The sequence below is a fragment of the Trachypithecus francoisi genome, unplaced genomic scaffold (assembly GCF_009764315.1).
Source record: "Trachypithecus francoisi isolate TF-2019V2 unplaced genomic scaffold, Tfra_2.0 Lachesis_group5, whole genome shotgun sequence".
NCBI classification, from domain to species: Eukaryota; Metazoa; Chordata; class Mammalia; order Primates; family Cercopithecidae; genus Trachypithecus; species Trachypithecus francoisi.
This window is the reverse complement of record NW_022681470.1, coordinates 24,089,965-24,115,984: the sequence shown is the minus strand read 5'-3', so window position 1 is coordinate 24,115,984 and position 26,020 is coordinate 24,089,965. Positions and strand designations below refer to the sequence as shown.

Genomic DNA, 26,020 nt, shown 5'->3' with positions numbered 1-26,020 from the left:
GACTCAAAGATGTTTTTTATAACTCACAAAATTTGTAGTTCTATAAGCCTTTCCTCCTTAAATTAAAAAACAATGGTTAGAAGCACATACTTTTAACACTCAGTCTATATTCTTTGAATACACTTCCATGAAAAACAATTAAAACACTAGCAGCAACTTATCCAATTTATGTTTGGCATGTTGAATAATTTCACTTAGACTTTTGGCCAAACTCTTGGTTCTTCCTTAGTGATTAAGCAGATGAATGGCAGTTCAGGACAACCTTCAATAATGTGGTATTTATGACAAAAAAAAAAAAAATCTTTTTTTTAAACAAAAGTTTATAATCAACCAAAATTTAATAAAAACATTGTTCTAATAGTTTCAGGGCCAAAATGACAGTAGCTCATGCATGTGTAACATTCAGTGAACAGCCTTGGTATATCACTAATAAGCTCTGAGGAGGAGCTCACCCTGCTGGCCCTGGGGCGTCTGTGAGATGATAAACTGCGCTGGCTGCAAATTGGTGGTTGGATGCACCAACACAAACTGTTGCAGGTTGAGATTCTGCTGTTGAAGTTGTTGCAGTTGTTGAAGATCCTGAAAAATTAGAATTAAAACATGGATTGAAGATTCTGAAATAAAAGTTCACTTAATTATAAGGCTTCCAGCTGATGATTTCTGTCACCTCCAAATAAAGAAAAGTAAATACTTGGCATGCTTTCATATTCCAAACAGGGTATGCTGTGTGTGTGATTGACAAAGCATGTGAAGCAACCTGGAGCCTCTGCAACTTACTTACTATTTGTGTGGACTGACATAGATTGTTATGATAAGCCTAATTTTCAAAGGTTCTTTAAAATTCCCTCAGAACAAATATACTTCTGTTTTTTATCACATAAAGACCAGTTTTAAAAATCAAGTGAGAAAATAGTTTTTAAATATTTGATATTCTCTGACATAAAAATTGATCGCATTGTGTCTGAATTTCCATCAATAAAGGGCCTATAATGACTTATGACATTTGACAACAGCTTATCTAGCTTAACTGGTCAGTATTCAATTTTTTTGCCCTTTTCCACATGTTCTAAAGTATTCAATTTTTTAAAACAAAAAATAGCTATCCATGTAAAAATTTGATCCCTAACAACAATAGCACCTTACATTGGCCTACTATTTTATAATTTTCAAAGTGTTTCATGTACATTACCTTATTAAGACTAATGTTCATATAAGGTCTCACAGCTGGCACTAAAAACATTTATTTGGTGATGAGAAAGTGGCCAAAATCAAAACATTATCTTGATAAAGACTGTATAAAGACTAGTCTGATATCTCTACTCTTATAGTTAGTTCTTTTTAAATAGTTAGTCAAATTCTTGCTACAAGTTAAGTCCATTTCTGAGTCTTTTCTGACAGGTATAAAGACAGCTGTCTAACAATCAGACTCATAACTCTTCATATATTTTACTAATACAACTACTTATACCTTTTTCCTCTTCTTGAAATAAAATATTTTATTTATTTTCCTCCTTGGTACTATTGTGTATGCTTCTTAAATAAATTTTTTTTTTTTTGAGATGGAGTCTCGCTCTGTCACCCAGGCTGGAGTGCAGTGGCGCAATCTCGGCTCACTGCAAGCTCCGCCTCCTAGGTTCACACCGTTCTCCTGCCTCAGCCTCCTGAGTAGCTAGGACTACAGGTGCCTGCCACCACGCCCGGCTAGTTTTTTATATTTTTAGTAGAGACGGGGTTTCATTGTGTTAGCCAGGATGGTCTCGATCTCCTGACCTCGTGATCCACCCGCCTCAGCCTCCCAAAGTGCTGGGATTACAGGTGTGAGGCACCATGTCCAGCGCTTCTTAAATAAATTTTTATTACCTCTAGATACTTTGCCCTAAAATGTGAAAACTGAAACCAAACAACATTCTAATGCAATCATGTTCTCCACAATGTTAATCACTCCATAGCAGAGATTACTCACTGTCTCTCTCATACATGGGTGGCAACATTCACCGCAGAGCACATGAAAAATATTCATGTCTGCTGTAATTAGCTAATTAAAATAAATACAGTAATCCCCTGCTTCAAAAATATGCCAGCTAATTATTCAAGAATTGTCAATATAAATAGTTATTCAAATAATCAGCTATATGTTTATAATATCAACTACAATAAGCAAACAAACATTATTTCTAATTCAGTGGTAAGGAGGGTACCACTTACCTCACTGATCCAGAGCTCCTCAGGCAGTTAAGACCCCACACTAACAATCAAAAAGTTAATTTAACATTAAATAAAACCTGCCACTTTATTCCTCACTTGCTGCCCCCGCTATTGGAGTTCCTTACTCACCTGTGCGATCTGTATGGGCTGAGACAGGGGGATCTGCGTCATGGGCGTGGCAGCAGAGGCGGAGATGGTGGCCCCAGCAGCACTGTGCTGCTGGCTGGCAGAGTGCTGCTGCACTGCAGCAGCCAGCAGCTGTGCCTGTGCCTGTGCCTGCTGGAGTAGTAACTGTTGCTGGGCAGGCGTCAAAGTAAGCTAAACAAAATCAGAAAACATAATGGGAAAGTGTTGAAGGAGAAAGTCTCCTAATGCGAGCCAACTGTTTGTAATAGGTAACTCAAATGATATTAGTCCCCAGCTACCCAACTTCACATGCTTGGCAGACAGCTAAAATGTTCATCAGTGATCAAACTACCATTACTAGCAGAACATTTAAATTAAAATGGTGGTCCCCACTCTGGACTTAATCATTCAAGCTTGTCCAGGGCCCTAGGGTTTGGTCAAGAAAGTAATTAACTAGTAAGCAAGAAAAAAAAAAAAAAAAAAAGAATCACCGCTGACAGGATATGAAAAGAAATTTACACCCAACCGACCAGCAAGTGATTAGTCAGATGAATGAGGAACAAGGATGCTGGATATAACCAAGGAAAGAACTGATAAGGCCCAGCTGCTTCCTACTAGCATGAATCTCTGCCATATTCCATCATTTCCATTAAGTCCAAAGATATGACTAAAGAATATGAGCTCCATTTGTTTCTTTTACAAGTCTCCCTACAGGCCCCTCCCTAACACAATCTTTTCTGTTATTGAAAGCATTGAGTCTCTGCAACTTTACATCTCCTTCCCAACACATTATCTCTATGAAACAGGTGGTGATAGCTGTTCTCTTTACATGCAAATGAACCTGAATGCCCAGGTTTAATAGAAGCTCCAGCCACAGGAACTTAGAATCCCAACTCCCTCTTACTATTGTAGACACTAGTCACCAAAAACAAGACCCAAATAGTAAAGTAGGAAATGTATTTAGAGCATATTTAAACTTGCTTTCATAATGCAACTTATTTCAAGCACACTTAAATCATAGTAAGTGTGTTCTACTTTTCTTTTGGTGACATGTTCTGATTCATCAAATAAGACGGAACCATAATTTTCTGAAGTATATGTACAGTCACTTAGTGCCACAACCTCCTCTAAAAGAATCAAACATAATTTGTGCATTAGAAACATAAGGCTCAAAACCAAACCATTCAAAAACTCAAAACCCTTCAAGGGATATGTGTATATATATAAAGTATAGACATATTTTTAATTTTTATATAATATATATACATACATACATCTCTACTGATGGCATTTTTGTAAACAATTTTGCAACAGTTCTTAAAACAGTTGTCCACTGACAAAATACACAACTGGGGAAAAAAAAAGAAAGAGAAAAAAAAAACCCAGAAAATTCTTGGGAGTTAATGCGATGTGAACTGAGTAATAACTATTCCTTACTATTGCCCTAAACCAATCCCCACAAAGATAATTTAATACACAAATTTTCAACATTGGAAAAATATTTTGAATGATGCCTTAGAGAAAAGACAGCTGAAAACTTAAAAGCTTAATATAGTCACACACAGGTCAATTTATTAACAATAAAAAATAAATGACAGACCTCAGCCTTTTGGCTAAGATCAAGTATAAAAATAAACAACATTTGTTGAATGCTACATGCAAAGCACTGTTCTGTAAGCTTTATAGTATTATCTCCAATCTTCACAACATAATGTAAGATGGGTATTATTAGTATCTCCATTTAACAGAAGGAAAACTGAGGTAGAGGAAAATGAAGTAATTAGGCACACGGTAAGTTGCAGAGTTAGGATATGAAGCCACATGTTTTATTTTAGACCATTACACAGTAACTTAAAGAAAAAAGTTTTTCTTTTGCAGGTACTAATCCATTCTTTAACTTCTACCCTGCAGTGATGTCTTAATGCCAAATGGACAACTGCCATTTTCAGCGTAATGATCTCAACTATACGATAATTACTCCATTGCAAGATGAAGCAACACCTGAAACGGGGGTTTAATAAAGTTGTAATTTATCCAGAGCATCCACAATTCTAATAAAAGATATCCTGAAAACTTATGACAAAGATAATTCCTTTTTCAGAGCTACCTACAGTGTAGGAAGTTCCTTAAAGACACAATAGTGCCAGGCATAGCCATGTTACTGCCAGCTATGGTGAAAAATTCTAATCAGATATTGGCCAATGGCACTTCTGACACAGAAAAAGTTTATTATAATTCTCTCAGTGAACACTTACCCCAGTTATCTGTCCTCCAGCTAGCATAAGCTGGGTCTGGGGAATGGCTGCCTGCACTGAAGGCTGCTGGGAAGGCTGGCTTGGCTGCTGTGAATCCCCCGAGTCTTCATTAGATTTAGACTGAGGTGGAGTGGGGTAGGAAATAAAAGATTGCAAATAGTTGATTAAAAGAAATGTACTTAAAACCCCATCTTTTAGGAATCCTTTAACCATGGACTTATTCAATCATGAGTTCTGGTTTACCTTTTCTTTTCTTTGTATCTTCCTAGTTTCACATACTAACTTTTTAGACTTTTTAATTTCAATGCCAGCAAAGCTGCTACTATAATTTTTAAAAATAAATAGTCATCCCCCATCAATTTATAGATTATTTTTCATAGCCCCCAGTTCCTCAACTCTAGAAATAGGGGGTAAAGGGAAGAACACCTTTTCAATTCACCTCTACATTAGACCTTCCACACCAATATTTTAACACACCTGGTGGTCAGTCTGAAACTTCTCCATATACTACCTCAGAGAATGATCGCTTGATCCACAGAACTTTCCACCTAATATTTTACAGAATGATAAATCTAGCAACTCCCATCAACTAACACACAAGCTCAGAGAGAAAATGCTGCAGTCAAGAGTGAGGGCCACGAAGAGAAAATTTTATGGTAATTAAAACTGGTTATGCAAAGCATTAAAATTCTGCATAGATTTGCATATTTCCCACCACCTGTTTTAGGGACTGCAGCAAGGCTAATTAACATAAATGCTCTGATTAATTCTGCCAGTCATTGAGAGATAATTACAGTGCAGGACTGTAAACATTCTGCACTGGAGATACAGCCTGTTTGCCAACATCTCTCTAAGGGATGAAAGTTTACCATGGCAACCAAGGCAATTTTCCGCCTCCTCTCCCTCAGAAAGTAAGGTCACATTATCTCTTTTTCTTTTCTCTCCTTGTTCCCACGTGTTACTAGGTCCATATTCAACTGAGTTTCATGAAATGCTCAACCCAAGGTCTTTAGTCATTAGCAACACTGAAATCAATCTTCCATAATACTGTCTTTCTCTCTTGACTGCTAGTTACCTAAACACTATAATGAAAGGAACCAGCAGGTTGATAGAAATGTTAGAGAGCAATGCCTAACACTTGAACTTTGCATGTTTTGCCATATGGTTCAAAGAAGGAAAGTGGCCAGATTTAAGTTTTAACATTTTGACTGTCTATCCACCAATATCTATGAACAGGTTTAATTACAATTATTAGAAGCCTAACATTTTAGGGTGGAGAGGAACCCTGGCAATCTTATAAATGTCCCCACTTAAGTATAGATGAGAAAAACTGAACCCAAGGAGGTTATGTGACTTGCCAAAGGTCACACAGCTAGTCAGTGGCAGAATGAGAATGCAAACCTGGTCAAACTGTTTTTGTGAACACTTTTGTGAACAGTCCAGTGTTCTTTCCTCTGCCCTACAAGGTCTCCCTAAGACATCAAAAATGATAAATAACAAGCCTTTTGGAAACAAACTGGCATTTAAGAGAACTTTTAGGCTGTGTGTTTAGGTATGTGTTATAGCAGTATAACTTAGAAACATTTTTACTGAACTTACACATAAAACTTTGAAAGCAGACTTTTCCTGTCCATCTCTGGTTCATGCACAGTAGCAGAATATAAAATTGATTTTCATTAATGGCAATAATTATCATTATTTGAATCTTCACGAGATCCACTAATTTTAAAAAGGTAATACTTCTAAGCATTTTCTATTATAAAATATATACTCACTATAGAAAATTAGAAAAATGTAAGAAAAAATAAATAAAAGATTGATCCATAATCCCAGGTCCCAGTTTACCTGTACATTTAAAGACTGAGCAGCAGCCTGTAAACTTGTTCCAGCGAGTTGGACCTATAAGTAATCAGGGGAAATTCTAGTTTAATACTGTTGACATTCATCACAAGGGGTTGTCATCACTAAATATTTTAGGTCTACTACGTGTCACTGAGCTAGAACTGAGAAGACAAAGAGGTCTGTCTTACGGAGTTAAAACTTTATGAACAAGCTAAGTCCCTTCTCAACTCACCCTAACCCACTCCCACTGGTCCCACAGAAAAATGCTGTTAATCTTTTTTTGAAGAAGTTTTCCCACACTAAATGAACACTATCAGCCATGCCACACTTGTATTGAATGCTCCTTATATAACATTCTGTTTGTATTCATAGAACGCTTAGATTCTAAAAATTTAATTAATCTTCCACATTGTGTTAAAGAACATATAATAAGCTATCTATATACATTTATTATTAGAAACAATCAGAACCATCTACTTATTTTAATTTCAAATGTCCCATGTATACACCAGAGTAGAAATATATTTACACACCCACACAGCCCAGTCCTTAAAACATTTATAATCATAACTTAAAACTCTTAGCCGAAATAAGAAATCTATCCTATAAACCACACATAAAAGTCTGTCAAAACATTTAACACATTTCATACATTCAGGAAGTTCAAATCATGCTTATGTGAAAATAAGGATACACATGGAATTAGAAAATCATCATTTGGCAACTATGATAATAACTATGATTTAGGCAGAGTCATCAATGGATAACTTAATGGGTGAGAAATCTGAGGAGTAACAGGATATTTACATATTCTCAACTATGTCTCCAATGATACTTAATACTTACGAAGGGTAAAATAGTGTCTTTTCATTGGAGAAACCTGGCAGACAAATAATCAAGTGAGCACAAACGAGTCATCAGGAAGGAGACACATGCCTTCTGCTATGATGCACTGAGAGGAATACAGCATTGCTTATGCTGCATTCCTAACAAAAGTATAGAATCTGAATCTAATCACGATGAAAATCAGACAAACCCAAACTGAGAAACACTACAAAATAACTAGTGTATACTGCTGTCCTGAAACAAAAAAAGACTGAGGAGGGAGAAAGAGAATATAAACTAGGCTAGAATAAATGGAAAACTAAACTAGAATGGTGGCAGTGGGAATAAAAAGCAGGAAACATGCAAGTCTCTGCAATGCACTACATAAGGATCCTGCCTGGATTTAGATGAAAAGAAGAGAGTCATACATTATTCCAGGGTTCAAATCTGGGCAAATAGAAAATGTTAGTACCACTAACAGGGACAGGGAAGATAATGAGTTTCATTTTGTATATACCACATAGCATCAAGATGTCCTGAGATTAAATATAAATGTTGGTATGGAGCTCAGTAAACAGTTAAAAGCTAAAATGCATTGACTACTATGTCCTTTATTTGAAACTGCTAGTCCTGTTAGTAGATGAGAACCCTCTAACACAAAACAAAAAAACCAAATCTGAAGTCATATGTAGAACACATTTAAAATACAGTGTAATCAGGAGAGGCCTATCTGAAGAGATAATATGTTTAAGGTCTAAAGGCTAAGAAGTCAAAAAGAGCCCAAGGAAAGAGCTTCAGGTACAAAGATTTGAAGAAGATAAAAATTTTATGTGGTTTTTACTTATTATGTTTCAGGGTAAAAGTTTGTTGAGGAACGGGATATTTATACAGTCTAAAGTACTGCCTCACAGAGTATTACCTACCAGGAGGCAAAAAAACATATTTACAGTGGACAAATCTGATAAACACTACCTTAATAAAATAATCAAACTTAATATCACAATAATGGGACAAAGCAATATGATATGGCTTCTGAATGCACCGAGAGGGACTCAGCATCACTTCTCTTGTATTCCTTTCAAAAATGTGTAACTTGAATTCAGCCATTGAGGGAACAATCAAACATATTCAAGTTAAAGGGGCATTCTATAAAACAGCTGGTTTCTATTCTTCAAAAATGCCAATATCATGAAAGACAAAGACATGCTGAGGAATTGTTCTGGATTAAAGAAGACTCAACAGACATGACAGCTAAATGCAAAGTATGGACTGGATTGTGGGCAGGAAGTATATAAATATGGGCCAATATTGGAAAATGATATCGCATCAATGATAAATTTCTGGAATTTGAAATTTGCACTGTAGTTTTATAAGAGAATGCTGTTTTTATGAAAAACATGCTAAACTATTTAGAAGTAAATGGTTACAATGTCTGCAACTTTCAAAGGAGTTAGCAAAAAAAATTATTTTTGGCTCGGTGCCATGGTATACGCCTATAATCATAGTTATATAGGAGGCAGGAAGATCACTTGAGCACAGGAGTTGGAGATCAACCTGGGCAACATAATAAGACCTCATCTCAAAAAAAAAAAAAAATTTGTGTTCATACATACATATACACATACGGTATAAAGCAAATATGGTAAAATAGTAACAATTGGTGATTCTAGGGGAAGGGCTTTCAGATGAACACTGTTCTATTGTTGTAACTCTTATAGATTTGAAAGCTTTTTAAAAATAGGAAGTTAAAAATAAAGAGAGCATTCCTTTACCAACTCCATTTAGCTAGTTTCTAACACCCTTCAAGACTCAGCTCAAAAATCACCCTGAGAGAAATCTTAGACTGTACAGGCTAAGCTAATCATTTCTTCCTCAGTTGTCTCATACTTGACCATTTAGTCATCTATGAATTTATTCAACAAATAATTACTGAACATCTGTTGTATTATGGGGTTCTTTGGTAAATGCTGGGATACAGGTAAACAACAAAAGGTTTCCATTTTCATGGAACTTACAGTTAATGGGGCAACAGACCTAAAACCATCTGTTTTGTGTATGTATATTATATAATCATGGTAAGGAAAGGTTCAAGGTGCTAATTCTGTCAATAAGGGAGCCAGAAATAGAAGGCAAGTGTCACACTGTTAATTATGTATCTAATCAGATGCAAGGACTTGTGTCTTGATGGGAGATTTAATGGCGTCGCAATTTCAAGTAAAATTCTTTGGTTTGCAGTCCTGTGGTCTGGGTGGTATCGAAGGGTCTATGATTTTGGTAATCAGTGACTAGATCTAGAGGTTTCGGAGCTGGTACAGGGAGAGTTGCAATCATCTCGGAATTTGGACCCAGTGGGGAGAAAACTGCACATCATCTGTGCGCCCTCAGGGAGTCTTTAATACATTTGGACCACCACATATTTAAGCTAGAGAAAGACGCTTACTAGGTCCAAATAATTGACTAAATTCTGTCAAAAATGCTATTCCTCTTAGGAACCCAGAAAAATTAGTGGAGGTTTGAATATGTTCTTAGAAAAAAAATCAACATGAAAACAGTTTTTTCTTCTAGGATATATTTAAAATATTTTTAAATCCATTTTAGATGTTGATTCATCTTAATATTTTATCTGAAAGTTAATGTCAAAGTTTTTCCATTTCAAATATACAAACAAAGCTATGTGCCTGAGTAAAAGTGTTCCATTAGGCCTCACTCTAACAGAAGATGGTAACTGCTGCCTACAGGATATCCCTTTGAGTCTGTGAACAAATCAACGGGCTTTAGAACAGCTTTCCAGGATTTTACCTGTTTTCAAGTAGAAGAATTTCTTTTCTAGTTTAGGTGGTCTGATGACATATTTTGATGAAAAGACTTTAGTAAGATGTATATATTCAGTGCTCAGTAACTTAATATGTTAATATGTAACCTGGGAGGTCTTATGTCCATACAGGTTTTTCACTGAATCACTACCATCACCATCATTAGGCATCATCACTAGCACCATGACTATCAACACATGTAGACCACCAAAATATTGCTCTAATATATAACTGTGAACATAAGTCAAGGGGTTGAGACACTCTGATAGTCTAGCTCCCAACTGTTTTCACTGTTTTCCATTTTTAATCAGCTTCCATATCCCAAAACTATTGAGTACCAGTGTTTGTTTTTTTTATTCCCGTTCCCTCTACATTATAGCTAAAACATGAATGAACAGAATTCATGGTCTGTTTTAGACCCAAGGAAAAAAATGTTGTGACACAGGCTAATAAAGTTGAGGCAGAGTCTTTTGAACCTCAAACCAGGGGGCGGGGGTCACAGTCAAGCAAAAGCCTCTGAGTAGTTGCCCAAATCAACTGTCATGGTCTGGAACTGTTTTAGAGGACAGAAATGAGCTTGCAGCTCAGAGCCTTTTACAGCAGGTCTCAGGCAATGGTAGCTACATCTTTTTGGATGATTTTGATAATTTCTACCATCAGGTAGCCGCCACAGATACCCACTTATAAAAACAGCAAACCAGTTACTATACACATTCCATTCACAACAAGGAATTCTTTTGTTTCCCACACACCTGTGGGGTCAATGACTACACTCAACTAAACTATAGGATTTCATACTAACCAAATAGAATTACACAATTACACATAATTAGCACTAGGCTTTAAATAAGTTAAAAGATTCCACATTCTGAAATAACTTCCTCAGGCCCCAGTATGTTATGCCTCTATCTTTCACTCTCACTGATGGTAGAGCAGAACATTCCTACCTGATGGAGATGTCCAAGGAAAGCCTGCGCCTGGGCTGTTGAGATTGCTCCTCCTACAGGCACAGGCTGCTTCTGAAAGTCCAGACCATTGGTTTGTGTGCCTAGAAAGCAAGCAAAATAATTACAACTATTAAAAGAAATAAATGAAATAAAGCACTAGATTTCAGTTACCAACATTCATCAGGCACCTATTTTGCATAAGTACTTTCCTAAATACCTCCAAGGCGAAGGGATTGAAAAGAAAGGAAACACAGTAAAATGGTTTATCTTCCAAAAGCAGGACTGCATGACAAGTACACAAACACTGATAAAGCTTAAGAAACAGAAACAAAAATATAAATAATAAATTACAATCATAAGATGGTGTGTGAAAATTTAGAAGTGAATGCAGTGACTGGAGCAGCTAGCATAGGAACAGAGTTCAAAGAGACCCTGAGGCTCTCTTCTATTTTCAGCTTACTTGATATGTGGCTTAGACAGAAGAAATTCACTGGTGACTTTGCCAAGAGCAAGAAAGACTTATTATTAACTCCAAACACTTTAATGAATAGCAATCTGATGGCAAAAAGCAACCTTTTCCATGATAAGCATAAAGAAAACAATAGCTGTACTAATTCCTTTAATCCTAAACAACAGATTGCTGCATGTATCTCATTAGCAAGGGCCCTGCTATAATTATATTTTTCAAAATGTTATGCGAGGCTGGGTGTGATAGCTCATGCCTGTAATCCCAGCACTTTGGGAGGCCGAGGTGGGTAGATGGCTTGAGCTTATGAGTTCGAGACCAGCCTGGGTGGCATGGTGAAACCCCGTCTCTATAAAATATCAGCCAGGTGTGTGGTGGTGCGCACCTGAAGTCCCAGCTACTCTGGAGGCTGAGGGAGAATGGCTTGAGCCCAGAAGATGGAGGTTGCAGTGAGCCAAGATCACGCCACTGCACTCCAGCCTGGGTGATAGAGCTAAAACTTGTCTCAAAAAAAAAAAAAAAAAAAAAAAAAAAAAGAAAAGAAAGAAAGAAAGAAAATAAAAATGTTATGCGAGCGCTTTTTAACCACTTCTGCTGTGATCTGATATTAGAATAGGGCTAATTTATGGAAAGATATGCCACCCTAACACTCAGAAATATTTTCTAAGGTATTATAATACATTGTTTTCAAATTACTATATCTGGTTATTATTTAGAAAAAGTCAGAACATCATGTACTGAATAAAATATAACAGACCACAGGAATCTATATAACAGACCACAGGAATCTGTAAGAATTGTCTAGACCATGGATATGGTTCTACACTTCCATTTCCTACCACTCAAATACCCCATCTTCCCATCCTTACACCTATGTGCTCATACCCAGAGCAGACCAGTCAGAAGAGCACAAAGTTAGAACCCTACAGCAGTGTTTCTAAGACAGTGCTAACGTCTGCCAATATGCACATCCTAATTTCTGGCAGATGTATTACTTAAATAAGAATGAATAATTAGGTACAGCACATGAATCAGAGCCCTGTTTGTTTCCTTGAGATAATTAGATATGTATAAATATTTCATTTTCTAAAAATTCATAAAATCGCTTCTTATATTTTTTCCTAAAGTCTTCCACAAATAGAAAACTATAGAACTACTTAGACATATATAGTTAGTAAAATTGAGTGCAGGCTTGTGTCAAGTAATTGAAAACTTGCATGAAAATAAAATGTAATTAGAGTCACCTCCTTTATTTTTTCTTATTTTTTTCCACAACGACATTCTAGTCAAGTAGAGTCACTTCCATAAGCTACATGTAGAAGTGTCACTATTTTAAAGTTGTGCATTTGTCATTAGTTGTTATCTCTATCCCTATGCAGGACATCAGTACCTTTGTGGAGATTTTAAGATAGTACAGCATTGTATTATTTTGTCAATCATACCTCAATAAAACTGGAGGAAAAAGAGACTGTTCACCATTAGAGAAACATGCTCAAGATATATTAAATAAATCAACAAGGCTAAAAGAATACGAGATTTTGAAAAACAGAGACAAGCACTTAAAAGATTAACACGCTACTAATAGGAGGTCTTCGAGAACCAAATATTCCACTCTCATAGAGTCTGTGGAAATTCTATATACTAGTTCCACTTTCAAGTTGCCATAAAAATGCTATCAAAGCTGCTTATAAGTCACAAAGCACTAAATAATACAGAGAGACTGATGTCTAGTATCTCTGGTACAATGGTCTACTGGTCATAGTATTTAAGTGCCCTGGTTCTGCCTCTGGGGGGAGGATGAGCTGAAGGCACGGTCTCTGTATTGTAAAATGTTCTTACATTTTTAATAAATGATATTTTGACATCATAAAAACCTTTCTGGCTGGGGAGAGACTGCCCCTCCCAGGTTTAGTCAATTCTTGGAGACAGCAAAGGGCCCAGCCAGGAGCATGTCTTTGATACACAAACTAACCAATCTAGAGCCGTATTTCCTCAATCAGACTCTAGAGGCAATATTCTGCCTTCATCCTAGGGCCAGGTACCAGGCAACTAGAGACCACCCCTAGGTGGTCTCAAAGCCCTCCAAAATTATTGAAGTTAGCCAATCCTAAACTGCTTACTCTGTCCTGACTTTCCCACAGAAACTCCAACAAAGGTAGTGGCCTAGAGCCAGTGGGTGGCTTTCCCCTCTAATTCCAGCTACTCAGAGGCTGAGGCAGGAAGGATCCTTTGAGCCCAGGTGTTTGAGGCTGCAACCAGCTACGATCGTGCCACTGCAAAAAGGTTTCAGCCTAACTATTCCCCTTAAAAACCCCAGGAAAGGTAGTGGCCTAAACCTTCCACTCACTCCTATATTCTGCCTCCTCACCACTCTGGTGTCTTCCCCCATGTGACCCTGCATGGTGCGCTGTGCCTCCTGTATCTAGGACCTGTGAGTATTATAAACTTTGTTTTTCTGAGCTTTTCTTATGTCTCCCGTTGTGGCCACACTGGACTTACCACCTCATAACAGAATAAGAAACAGTATTCAAAGGTAGTAAGGTAAAAAGAATACTTAGACAACTACTCAGATAAATAGAGGAATTTAAGGTGCTAAGGCAGGTTAACCTCTTTTACTGTAGCAACTGAGGCTCCATTGGGAGGTGATGAGTAGAAGAAAGTAGTTATTACATGGAAATTATTCTTGTAAAACATAAAGACCTAAACTGAACTAAAAGGAAAGGAGAGAGAAACAGATACACACACATACCCCAAATGGAAGTTAAGTATGAGATAGAAATGTGGAGGAGGTACATTGGGGGCCAAAACCAAATAGCACTTGGTTTTGTGTGCCTGGGAGAAAAGGAGCACCCTACATTAGGAGACATAATAGGAGCACCTATATTAGGAGATGTGAAGACACAGAGAAACAGAAGGAGCAGTTAGAAAAGTAGAAAAAAACCCTTCAAGACTCGTGTGTTTACAGAAATCCAGAACAGATCAGTAACGAGTAGTTAAATGAAATCAGTAACAAAAAACTTAACCAAAAAATCCCTGGACCAGATAGATTCAGAGTCAAATTTTACCAGCTGTACAAAGAAGAGCTGGTACCAATTTTACTGAAACTATCCCCCAAAAATCAAGTAGGAGGAACTCCTCCCTAACTTATTCTATGAAACCAGCATCATCTTGATACCTAAATCTGGCAATGATACAACAAAAATAGAAAACTACAGGCCAACATCCCTGATGAACATAGATGCAAAAATCCTCAACAAAATACTAGTAATCCAAATCCAGTAGCACATCAAAAAGTCAATTCCTCATGATCAAGGGGCTTTATTCCAGGGATGCTAGGGTGGTTCAACATATACAAATCAGTACATGATTAACTACGTAAACAGAATGAAAACAAAAACCATATGCTCATCACAATAGAACCAGAAAAAAGCATTCAATAAAATCCAAAATCGCTGTATAATAAAAACTCCCAATAAACTAGGCATTGAAGGAACATACCTCAAAATAATAAGAGCCATCTATGATAAACTCATAGCCAGTATCATATGGAACAGTCAAAAGTTGAAAGCACTTCCCCAAGAACAAGGCAAGGATGTCCACTCTCACCACTGCTATTCAACATAGTACTGAAGTCCTTGCCAGAGCAATCAGGCAAGAGAAACAAATAAACAGCATCTAAACAGCAAAAGTGGAAGTAAAATTATCTAAAGATTGTGCTCAAAGACTCCTACACCTGATAAACGACTTCAGCAGACTCAGGATACGAAATCAATGTACAAAAATCAGTAGCATTCCTATGTATCAATAATGTTCAAGCTGAAAATCAAATCAAGAATACAATCCCATTTACAACAGCCACTAAAATAAAAATAAAAATAAAAATAAAATAAAATAAAATAAAAACAGCTAGGAATACATCTAACCAAGGAGGTGAAAGATATCTATGAGAACTACATAAAAACACTGTTAAAAGAAATCACAGCCGGGCGCGGTGGCTCAAGCCTGTAATCCTAGCACTTTGGGAGGCCGAGACGGGTGTATCACGAGGTCAGGAGATTGAGACCATCCTGGCCTACACAGTGAAACCCCGTCTCTACTAAAAAATACAAAAAACTAGCCGGGAGAGGTGGCGGGCGCCTGTAGTCCCAGCTACTCGGGAGGCTGAGGCAGGAGAATGGCGTAAACTCGGGAGGCGGAGCTTGCAGTGAGCCGAGATCCAGCCACTGCACTCCAGCCTGGGTGACAGAGCGAGACTCTGTCTCAAAAAAAAAAAAAAAAAGAAATCACAGACGACACAAACAAATAGAAAATAATTCCATGTGCAAGGGTTGGAAAAATCAGTACCATTAAAATGTCTATACTGCCCAAAGCAATCTACAGATTCAACACTAGTCTTATCAAACTACCAACATAAATTTTTTTACCTAATTAGAAAGGAACTACTCTAAAATTCATATAGAACCCAAAAGAGCCTGAATAGCCAAGGCAATCCTAAGCAAAAAAGAATAAAGCCAGAGGTATCACATTACCTGACTTCAAGCTATACTACAAGGCTACTGTAATGAAACAGCATGGTATGGGTACAAAAATAGATACACAGACCAATATAACAGAGTAAAGACCTCTAAAATAAAGCCCCACACCTACACCCAACTGGTCCTTGACATAGTCAACAAAAATAAACAATGGGGAACAGGTACCCTATAACGGTGCTGGGAAAACTGGCTAACCACATGCAGAAGAATGAAACTGGACCCCTACCTCTCATTACATATAAAAATTAACTCAAAATGGATTAAATACTTCCATGTAAGACCTCAAACTATAAAAACCCTAAAAGAAAACCTAGGAGATACTCTTGTAAACATTGGCCTAAGCAAAGAATTTATGACTAAGTACTCAAAAGCAAATGCAACAAAAATAAAAATGGACAATTGGGATTTAATTAAACTAAAGAGACAGGACTGAGGAGATAGGTACACTGGGGGCCAAAACCAACTATCAAAAGAAACTATCAACAGAATAAACAACCTACAGAATAGGAGAAAATATTAGCAAACTATGCATCCAAAAAAGGACTAATATCCAAAACCTATAAGGAACTTAAATCAACAAGAAAAGAAAAAACTTCATTAAAAAGCGGGCAAAGACAGACATGTGGCAAAAGAAGACACGTCTCAAAAGAAGACATACAAGCAGTCAACAAACATGAAAAAATGCTCAACATCACTAATCATCAGAAATGCAAATCAAAGTAACAATGAGATACCATCTCACACTAGGCAGACTATTATTAAAAAGTAAAAGAAAAAAAAAACCCACAAATGTTGACAAGGCTGAAAAAAAAAAAACACACATACACAATGTTGGTGGGAATGCAAATCAGTTCAGTCCTTGTGGACAGCAGTTTGGCAATTTCTCAAAGAACTAAAAACAGCACTACCATTCGACCTAGCAATCCCATTACTGGATATATACCTAAAGAAAAATAAATCGTTCTACCCAAAGACACCTGCATTTTGCATGTTTATCACAGCACTATTCACAATAGCAAAGACATGGAATCAACCCAGGTGCCCAAAACAGTGGACTGGATAAAGAAAATGTGTTACATATGCACCACGGAATACTATGCAGCCATAAACAAACGAAATCCATGCAGTAATACGGATGTAGCTGGAGGCCATTAAGTGAATTAACACAGGAACAGAAAACCAAATACCACATATTCTCACATTTAAGTGGGAGTTAAACACGTAAGATACAAAGACGGAAACAGACACTAGGGATTCCAAAACTGGGAAGGGAAGGAGAAGGCAAGGGCTAAAAAAGTACCTACAGGTACTAGGTTTGCTACTTGGGTGACAGAATCATTAAAATCCCAAACCTCAGCATCAGGCAATATACCCATGTAACAAACCTGTGCGTTTACCCCCTACATCTAAAACTAGTTTTTTTAAAAAAAAGACTAGTGTGTTTCAGGAGCCAGGGATGAGAAAGCTACAAGGTTGAAGTGGTTTAATACTATTAAATGGTACAGAGAAGATAAGGATAAGAGCACTGGGAAATAAATCCAAAGAAAATAGAGGAAAGGTAATAATAAAGGTAAGACCAATAATGAATACCATAAAAAAACTTCCACATAATAGAATCACCAACTTGGTTCTTTCAAAAGAATCCTGTCACATTGTAACTTACAAACTTCTGGTAAGATGGAACAAGAAAATAAGAGAGAAGGAGCAAGCAAACAATTTAAGTGTAACAAAAAAGGCATATCAAAAACGATTGCAGGTCAGGTGCAGTAGCTCAAGTCTGTATTCCAGCACTCCAGAGAGGCTGAAGCAGGAGAATTGCTTGACGGGAGGAGTTCAAGACGAGCCTGAGCAGCACAGTCAGAACTTGTCTCAAAAAAAAAAAGAGAAAAAAATGCTGCAGATAATAAAAAGATTAAGAATATATTGTGAAGCATTTCATGTCAATAAAATTAAAACTTAAAAATGAATAACTCTATAGAAAATATAACTTATCAAGACTGACTCAAGAAGAAACAGAAAATCCATAGAGTCCCACAGCATTTAAAGAAACTGAATTAGTAGGTAAGCAAAAATCTTCCCAAGAAGAGAATAAAAAGCCTTGTTAGCCACTAAAAAAAAATAAAATAAAATAAAAAAATAAAAAGCCTTGTTGATTTTACCCAAGTGCTTCCAAAAATTCAAAGAATAATTCCAATCTTCCACAAACATTTCCAGAGAATACCAAACCAGAAACACTTCTAACTCATTTTATGAGACCAGTATAACCTTGATACCATAACCTGATAAAGTGTGAAAAATATAAATACAAGCCAGTTTCATTCATAAACGTATATGAAAAAACACTAAATAATAATAGCAAACCTAATCTACTAAGATAAAATATTATGGCTAAGGTAGATTTAGGGAGTCTCAGGTAGGAGAATCACTTCAACATGGGGGGCAGACGCTGCAGTGAGCCGAGATCGTGCCATTGCACTCCAGCCTGGGCAACAAAAAAAGAAAAAAAGATCAATTAGGTCAGGTACGGTGGCTCATGCCTGTAATCCCAGCACTTTGGGAGGCCGAGACGGGAGGATCACGAGGTCAAGAGATCGAGACCATCCTGGCCAACATGGTGAAATCCCATCTCTATTAAAAATACAAAAATTAGTTGGGTGTAGTGGCGCGCGCCCGTAGTCCCAGCTACTTAGGAGGCTGAGGAGGCAGGGGAATTACTTGAACCCAGGAAGCGGAGGTTGCAGTGAGCCGAGATAGCACCATTGCACTCCAGCCTGGAGACAGAGTAAGACTCTGTCTCAAAACAAACAAACAAACAAAAAATTAATAGGATTCATCAAGTTCAATAAAGGGTGGGGAAGGGGGGGAATCACATAGAAATCTCAAAAGATGCATCAAGCCCTTAGACAAATTCAATACCCACTTACGATAAACATTCTTGGCATTGGGACTGGGTGTGCTGGTTCACGCCTGTAATCCTAGTATTTTGGGAGACTGAGGCAGGTGGATTATTTGAGCTCTGGAGTTTGAGACAAGCCTGGGTGACGTGACGAAACCCCATCTCTACCAAATACAAAAGTCAGCCAGGCGTGGTGGTGCACACCTGTAGTCCCAGCAACTGGGGCTGAGGTCGGAGGATTGCTTGAACCCAGAAGGTTGAGGCCACAGTGAGCCCACCTCACACCACTGCACTCCTGCCTGGGGAACAAAGTGAGACCCTGTCTCAAAAAGAAGTGGGGAGGGGCAATCTTGGCATAGGAATATAAGTTTCTTTAACTTGATAAAGAATAAGCATTAAAATAAATAAATAAACATCATAGTTTATGGTGAAAAATTAAAAGCATTTCCTTTAAGATTGAGAACAAGATAAGGGGGACAGTTACTGTTACAGTAGGTAGACAGGCATGAGCAGGGCAGAGGGCTCTTCCCCTGCCCACTAGGAATGTGGGGTGATGGTCTGGCAGTTTTCATATTGCCTCTCTAAGTGATAAATTGGCAGCGGGCTTCAGGGAGAGGCCATTTCCTAATGGTCCACACTTGTTGCACTAAAGTGGTAAGTGAAGGCAGGCACCAGGGAGAATTTCTTAGGCATATGCATTAAGAGACAAAATGGCGGAGTATGACCTTCTGGGGGCACACTACCAGAAAAGGGAAGAAAGCCTCAGACGGGCATGCCTACAACTTCCTAAACATACTGTGCATGCTCACCTCCCAAGGGTAAGGACAGCACTACACATGTGGGCAGCCCATCTCAAGGGAAGAACCATGGGAAAGGGGCCAGCCTATAAAGTCCCAGGATCAAGGTTGAACACTGCACTTGACCTCGGTGCCTGCTTGGGACTCTTCTAAGTGTGCTTTCCTTTCTTTCCTGTTCTAAAGCCTTTTTAAATAAACTTCCACTCATGCTCTGAAACTCGCCTTGGTCTCTTCTTCTGCCTTATGCCCCTCAGTTGAATTCTTTCTTCTGAGGAGGCAAGAATTGAAGTTGCTGCAGACCCATACATATTTGCCACCAGTAACTCAAATACCTTCTACCAGTAATACATTTGATGCTGTAAAACTTGGATATTTGCCACTGGTAACACTACTACTACGTCTATCATACTCCAAGGCCTATCCAGCAAAACAAGACAAAAAAGAAAACATCTGAGTTGGAAAAAACAAAATAAAACCCTTTCCAGGTGATTTGACTGTGTGTACAGAATAGTCTAAGGAATCTCATAACTTATTATTAGAATAAGAGAGTTTAATGAGGCTGCAGCACACAAAATCTACTTTAAAATTGCCTTTGTGGCCGGGCGGGGTGGCTCACACCCGTAATCCCAGCAGGCGTGAGCCAAGGTAGGCAGAGCCCTTGAACCCAGGAGTCGGAGACCAGCCTGGGCAACATGGTGAAACCCTGTCTCTACAAAAAAAAAAAAAAAAAAAGTTAGCTAGGCATAGTGGGACGCATCAATAGTCCCAGCTACTTAGGAGGCTGAGGTGGGAGGCTGTGGGAAGTCGAGGCTGCAGTGAGCTGTGATCCTACCACTGCACTCCAGTGTGGGCAATAAAGTGAGACCCTGTCTCAAAAAATAATAATAATAAAATTGTCTTTGTATATTCCAAATGAAAACAATTTTTAAAGATTTTATTTATAAACACTTAAAAGACATAAAGTCCTGAAAATAAATCTATCAAAATATAGCAAGTTCCATAGACAGAAAATTATAAAACTTTATTTAAAAACAAAGACATGGCTGGGCATGGAGGCTCACACTTGTAATCCCAGAGATTTGAGAGGTGGGAGGATCGCTTAAGGTCAGGAGTTTGACACCAGCTTGACAAACATAGTGAAAAAAAAACAGTGATTAAAAATGTGCAGTTACTATAGTATGCCAGTTGTACAGACAGATGCCAGCTCAATACTGTAAAAATGTCAGTTCTCCCTAAACTTACCTATGGATTCAAAGTAACTTCACATCAAAATCTCAAGAAATTATTTTCTCTCTTTGTCTTTTTTTGGAGCGGAGGGGTAGAACTTAACAAGTTCATTCTAAAATTTACATAGAATGGCATGGGGCCAAGATATTCTTTAAAACATGCAGACATAGATCATCAAGATATTAACATTTACAGAGCAATAATAATTGGGGCAGGGTGGTATTAGTGTAGGGATCAACACATATACCAGTGCAGAGAGTCTAGAGACAGAGGTACAGACATCTATGAACACTTGAAACATGACAGAGGTGAGGAAAGGATGAAACATGACAGATCAATGAGGAAAGGTGGAGTTTTCAATAAAGGGGTAGCTGGGTATCTATTTGAAAAAAAAAAAAAAAAAAACTAGACACATTACACTGTACTAAAAAAAAAAAAAAAGAAAATTTCAGAAGGATTGAAAGCCAAAATGTGAAATGCAAAATTATAACATTCTTAGAAGATAACATAAAAGAATATCATTCTAACCTTGGGAAAGTGAAGAATTTCTTTATCAAGAATCAAAAGATGAAAACACATAAATTTACTTTAAAATTAAAAGCTCATCAAAGCGCTACACAAAGTGAATTTAAAAAAGAAAATATTTACAATCCATACAAACAACAAAGGATTAGTAATGAGAATACACAAAGAACTCCTATGAGTCGATAAGAAAAAGTCAACCCAATAGAAAAAACAGGCAAAATAAATGAATAGGAATTTAACAAAGAAGAAACACAGATGGCCCATAAACACAGAAAAAGATGTTCAATCTGCTTGGAAACTATGGAAATGCAAATTAAAACCCCAATTAGATATCATTTTATACCTGATAAACTGGCTAAAATTGCAAAGTTGGTTAATCCCAGCCGCTATTAGTAGCAGTATAAAGCAGTACAAATGCTCTGGAAAACTGGCTGGCAGTACTAAGTAACACTAGAACAAGTTCAGCAATAACACTACTAAGAAAATACTCTAGGTGCAGTGGCTCACGCCTGTAATCCCAGCACTTTGGGAGGCCGAGACGGGCAGATCACCTGAGGTCAGGAGTTTGAGACCAGCCTGGCCAACATGGTGAAACCCTGTCTTTACTAAAAATATAAAAATTAGCCAGGTGTGGTGGAGGGTGCCTGAAATCCCAGCTACTAGGGAGACTGAGGCAGGAGAATTGCTTGAACTCGCGAGGCAGAGGCTGCAGTGAGCTGAGATCACGCCACTGCACTCCAGCCTGGGTGACAGAGTGAGATTCTGTCAAAAAAATAAAAAATAATAAGAATAAATAAAATACTCTGGGGACTTTTTCACATATATGTATCAAGAAATAAGTACAGGCCGGGCGCGGTGGCTCAAGCCTGTAATCCCAGCACTTTGGGAGGCCGAGACGGGTGGATCATGAGGTCAGGAGATCGAGACCATCCTGGCTAACACGGTGAAACCCCGTCTCTACTAAAAAATACAAAAATCTAGTCGGGCGAGGTGGCGGGTGCCTGTAGTCCCAGCTACTCCGGAGGCTGAGGCAGGAGAATGGCGGGAACCCGGGAGGTGGAGCTTGCAGTAAGCTGAGATCCGGCCACTGCACTCCAGCCTGGGTGACAGAGCGAGACTCCGTCTCAAAAAAAAAAAAAAAAAAAAAGAAAGAAATAAGTACAAAGTCATTTACAGCCGTATTATTTGTAATAGCAAAAGCCTAGAAATAACCCAAATGTCCATCAACAACGGAATAAACAGAAACATTCTAATGTATACAATGGGATATTATCAAGTGAAAATCAATTATAAGGTATATGTACTAACATGGATGAATCTCAAACACATAATGTTGAGCAAAAGAAACCAGTAATAAAATATCCGTGGTACAGTGTAATTCAATTTACATTATGGACACATGCAAATCTAAGTAATGTGTTATTTGAGGATAAATATGTAGACGGAAAAATATTTTGAGTGAAAAGCAATGTCACCATTAATGCTAACTTCAGGATGGTGGTTATTTTTGTGGCAGAAGAATGGAATATGTTCAGGGTGGGCCTATAGAAGCCTTCTGAGGAACAGTAACATTCTACCTTATGGCCACAGTGGTAGATATGAGTGCTTAAACACTACATTCATGTTTACATACAAGTTTTTACAATTACTTTTGCATAAAATCGTAAAAGAATCAACAATAAAAAACCATGCAACAAAATTTTAGGTACACATCCAGATTGCAAGGAATAAAGGCAAAAGCAGGTAATAAGCCAAGGTGGTGAGTGAGGATCATTTCTTTCATAAGTCAGGTATTGGTGGGACAGTGTGAGGATGATAATTCAAAGGGGTAGATAGGGTGGAAGGAAAGACGGGAGGTTGATGAAACCTGAGCAAACTTAAAGACCGTCTGTGGGAAGGGATATGCTGAAGAGGTAAGAACAATAGCAGGTTAAAAGATAGGGCAGAAACCTGAAAGGTGTGAGAAGACTACAATTCAAATAATGGAGGTGGTGGGGGGAAAGAGAGATATTTCTTTGTTAGATGCAAAAGAAAAGGAGAAGGTAGGTAAAAACAGAAAAATGTAAAGTATTGAAGAGGGAGGTGTTGAGGCTCAACTCAGACAACTACAATTTTTCAGTAATCAAAAGGCAGATATAGGCCGGGCGCGGTGGCTCAAGCCTGTAATCCCAGCACTTTGGGAGGCCGAGACGGGCGGATCACGAGGTCAGGAGATCGACACCATCCTGGCTAATACGGTGAAACCCTGTCTCTACTTAAAAATACAAAAAACTAGCCGGGCGACGAGGCGGGCGCCTGTAGTCCCAGCTACTCGGGAGGCTGAGGCAGGAGAATGGTGTAAACCCGGGAGGCGGAGCTTGCAGTGAGCTGAGATCCGGCCACTGCACTCCAGCCTGGGTGGCAGAGCAGGACTCCGTCTCAAAAAAAAAAAAAGGCAGATATTTTCAGAAAACGAAAGGGCAAAACAGAAATAGAAAAGATTGGAAATATGCAATGAAAAATGTGACAGGGAATACATTATAGGTGAATCCAAGGTTAGCACCAGTGACAGTGAAGACCCAGCTGAGAGACAGTTGGATTTATATTAACTTCAAGCATTGGAGAGTCCTCATTTCCCAGAAAGTTCTGTTTCTCTCTTCATAGCCAGCAGTCAAGGGTCAAATAGGCAAAGGTTTCTTCCCTTCATGAACAGTTCATATTACTCAGCTTTGCACAGGATTCAGGCATTTAAACGTCTTTCAGTGCTCAGCTCAAATGCTACTTTCTTTCATGTTTCCCATCTCTCTAACCCAAAAGCAATAATCTAAACCTTCTTACTATGAAAACACATTTGGTACTTCCTCAACATTTTTTGGGAGTGAGGGAAAAAATAAAATTGGGCTAAAGTACACATGACACAGATGAATATGAATCTCAAGCCCGCTATACTAAGTAAAAGCAGTCAGATTCAAAGGGTACATCCACATGATTCTATTTATTTCATATTTTGGAAATGGTAAAGCTGAAAGGGACATTAAAAAGAACTAACCAAGCTCCTTGTTTTACAAATAAGAAATTTTTTCTAATATACAGAAAGACTTCCACTGAAATAACCAAGCTGGGTAGTAATGGGAGCTCAGACTAAAATTCCAAGCCTTCCACGGATCTGTCTAGCAACCCTGTCCCCAGCTCTCTCCCAATTGCTCCTTCTACTAAACCATCCAATGACCAAGGACTCCAATTCAATGCTCATTCACAAATATTAACTAAGTGATAAATCAGTAATTGAGGCCATGATCAGGCTCGTAAGGGGACATAAGATGATAAAGTAGTAGAATTCTGGGCCTTTGGTATCTACCTCACAGCTAGCTACTTCAACTATATTTATTTTACATTAAAATAAAGTTTTTAAAAAAGAATCAAATTTTATAGCCCACAAGAAATACTACATTTTATAAAGGAGAACTCTGTCAAAAAATGTCTGCAAACAGGAAATGCATCAAAATGTTAATAGTGAATACATTATTCTATATTTTTCAAATTCTGTACCATGATGAGTATTACCATTAAGTTGCAATAACAGTTTAAATTTTTATTGCTAAAATTTTCCTCAAATGGGCATCCTTTCGATCTATCCTTCAGTGTCATCTCCACAGCGATCAGTCTCCAGTCTCTTAAAAGAGACACACTTCTGCTGTTTGAATTCTGCCCAGGTGTGCACTTATTTTTATGGTGGGAGGACAGTCCTCTCCTTTATCTTATTCCTGTTGTCATTTCTCCACAAATGAGAAAGGAAATCTATATCCTATGAACATTCATTTTAAAATGTATAAATGAGAGAGGAAACATAACACATTAGGGAAAGAAGGAGAAAAGAAGAGGTGGGAGGGAGGAGAGGAGAGTCAGGGAAAAAGCTAAGGTGAAACCCTCAAATAGGATGAAAATGCAGATATCCTTCACCCTCCTCTCTAGCTATGAAAGTCCAAGTCATTATGCAACATCCAGCCTGGAATCTACTTCCTTCAAGAAGAGTTTAAGGGCCAGCCTAACTATAAATAATAATTCCCAAATCTTAACTCCTATAAAATCTGGTTTTTCTTAGGATGTTTGATTATTACTTAAGATATAACATTAATAGTTTCTTTTCTTTTTTTTTTAAGACGGTGTTTTGTTCTTGTTGACCAGGCTGGAGTGCAGTGGCGCGATCTTGGCTCACTGCAAACTCCGCCTCCCAGGTTCAAGTGATTCTCCTGCCTCAGCCTCCCAAGTAGCTGAGATTACAGGCATGTGTCACCATGTCCAGCTAATTTTGTTTTTTGTTTGAGACAGAGTTTCGCTCTTGTTGCCCAAGATGGAGTGCAGTGGCACAATTTCAGCTCACTGCAACCTCCGCCTCCCAGGTTCAAGCAATTCTCCTGTCTCAGCCTCCTGAGGAGCTGGGATTACAGGCACGTGCCACGACACCCAGCTAATTTTCTGTATTTTTAGTAGGGATGGGGTTTCACCATGTTGGCCAGGCTGGTCTAGAGGTCCTGACCTTAGGTGATCCACCCACCTCAGCCTCCCAAAGTGCTGGGATTAC

At 38.1% G+C, this 26,020-nt stretch overlaps 1 protein-coding gene across 5 annotated transcripts in view; it reads right to left on the bottom strand.

The window, feature by feature from the left end:
• Window positions 1–26,020, bottom strand: part of POU2F1 (POU class 2 homeobox 1) — a 202,141-nt gene that overhangs the window by 47,163 nt on the left and 128,958 nt on the right. For 4 of the 5 annotated variants that reach the window (XM_033199634.1, XM_033199629.1, XM_033199632.1 and 1 more), the window contains 5 exons: window positions 11,014–11,114; window positions 6,432–6,485; window positions 4,587–4,706; window positions 2,335–2,523; window positions 453–579 (listed from right to left, as the gene is read on the bottom strand). In XM_033199634.1, coding sequence (XP_033055525.1) covers window positions 453–579; window positions 2,335–2,523; window positions 4,587–4,706; window positions 6,432–6,485; window positions 11,014–11,114 — 591 coding nt within the window. The remainder of the gene's footprint in view (window positions 1–452; window positions 580–2,334; window positions 2,524–4,586; window positions 4,707–6,431; window positions 6,486–11,013; window positions 11,115–26,020) is intronic. The other variant, XM_033199633.1, reaches the window with a different exon arrangement.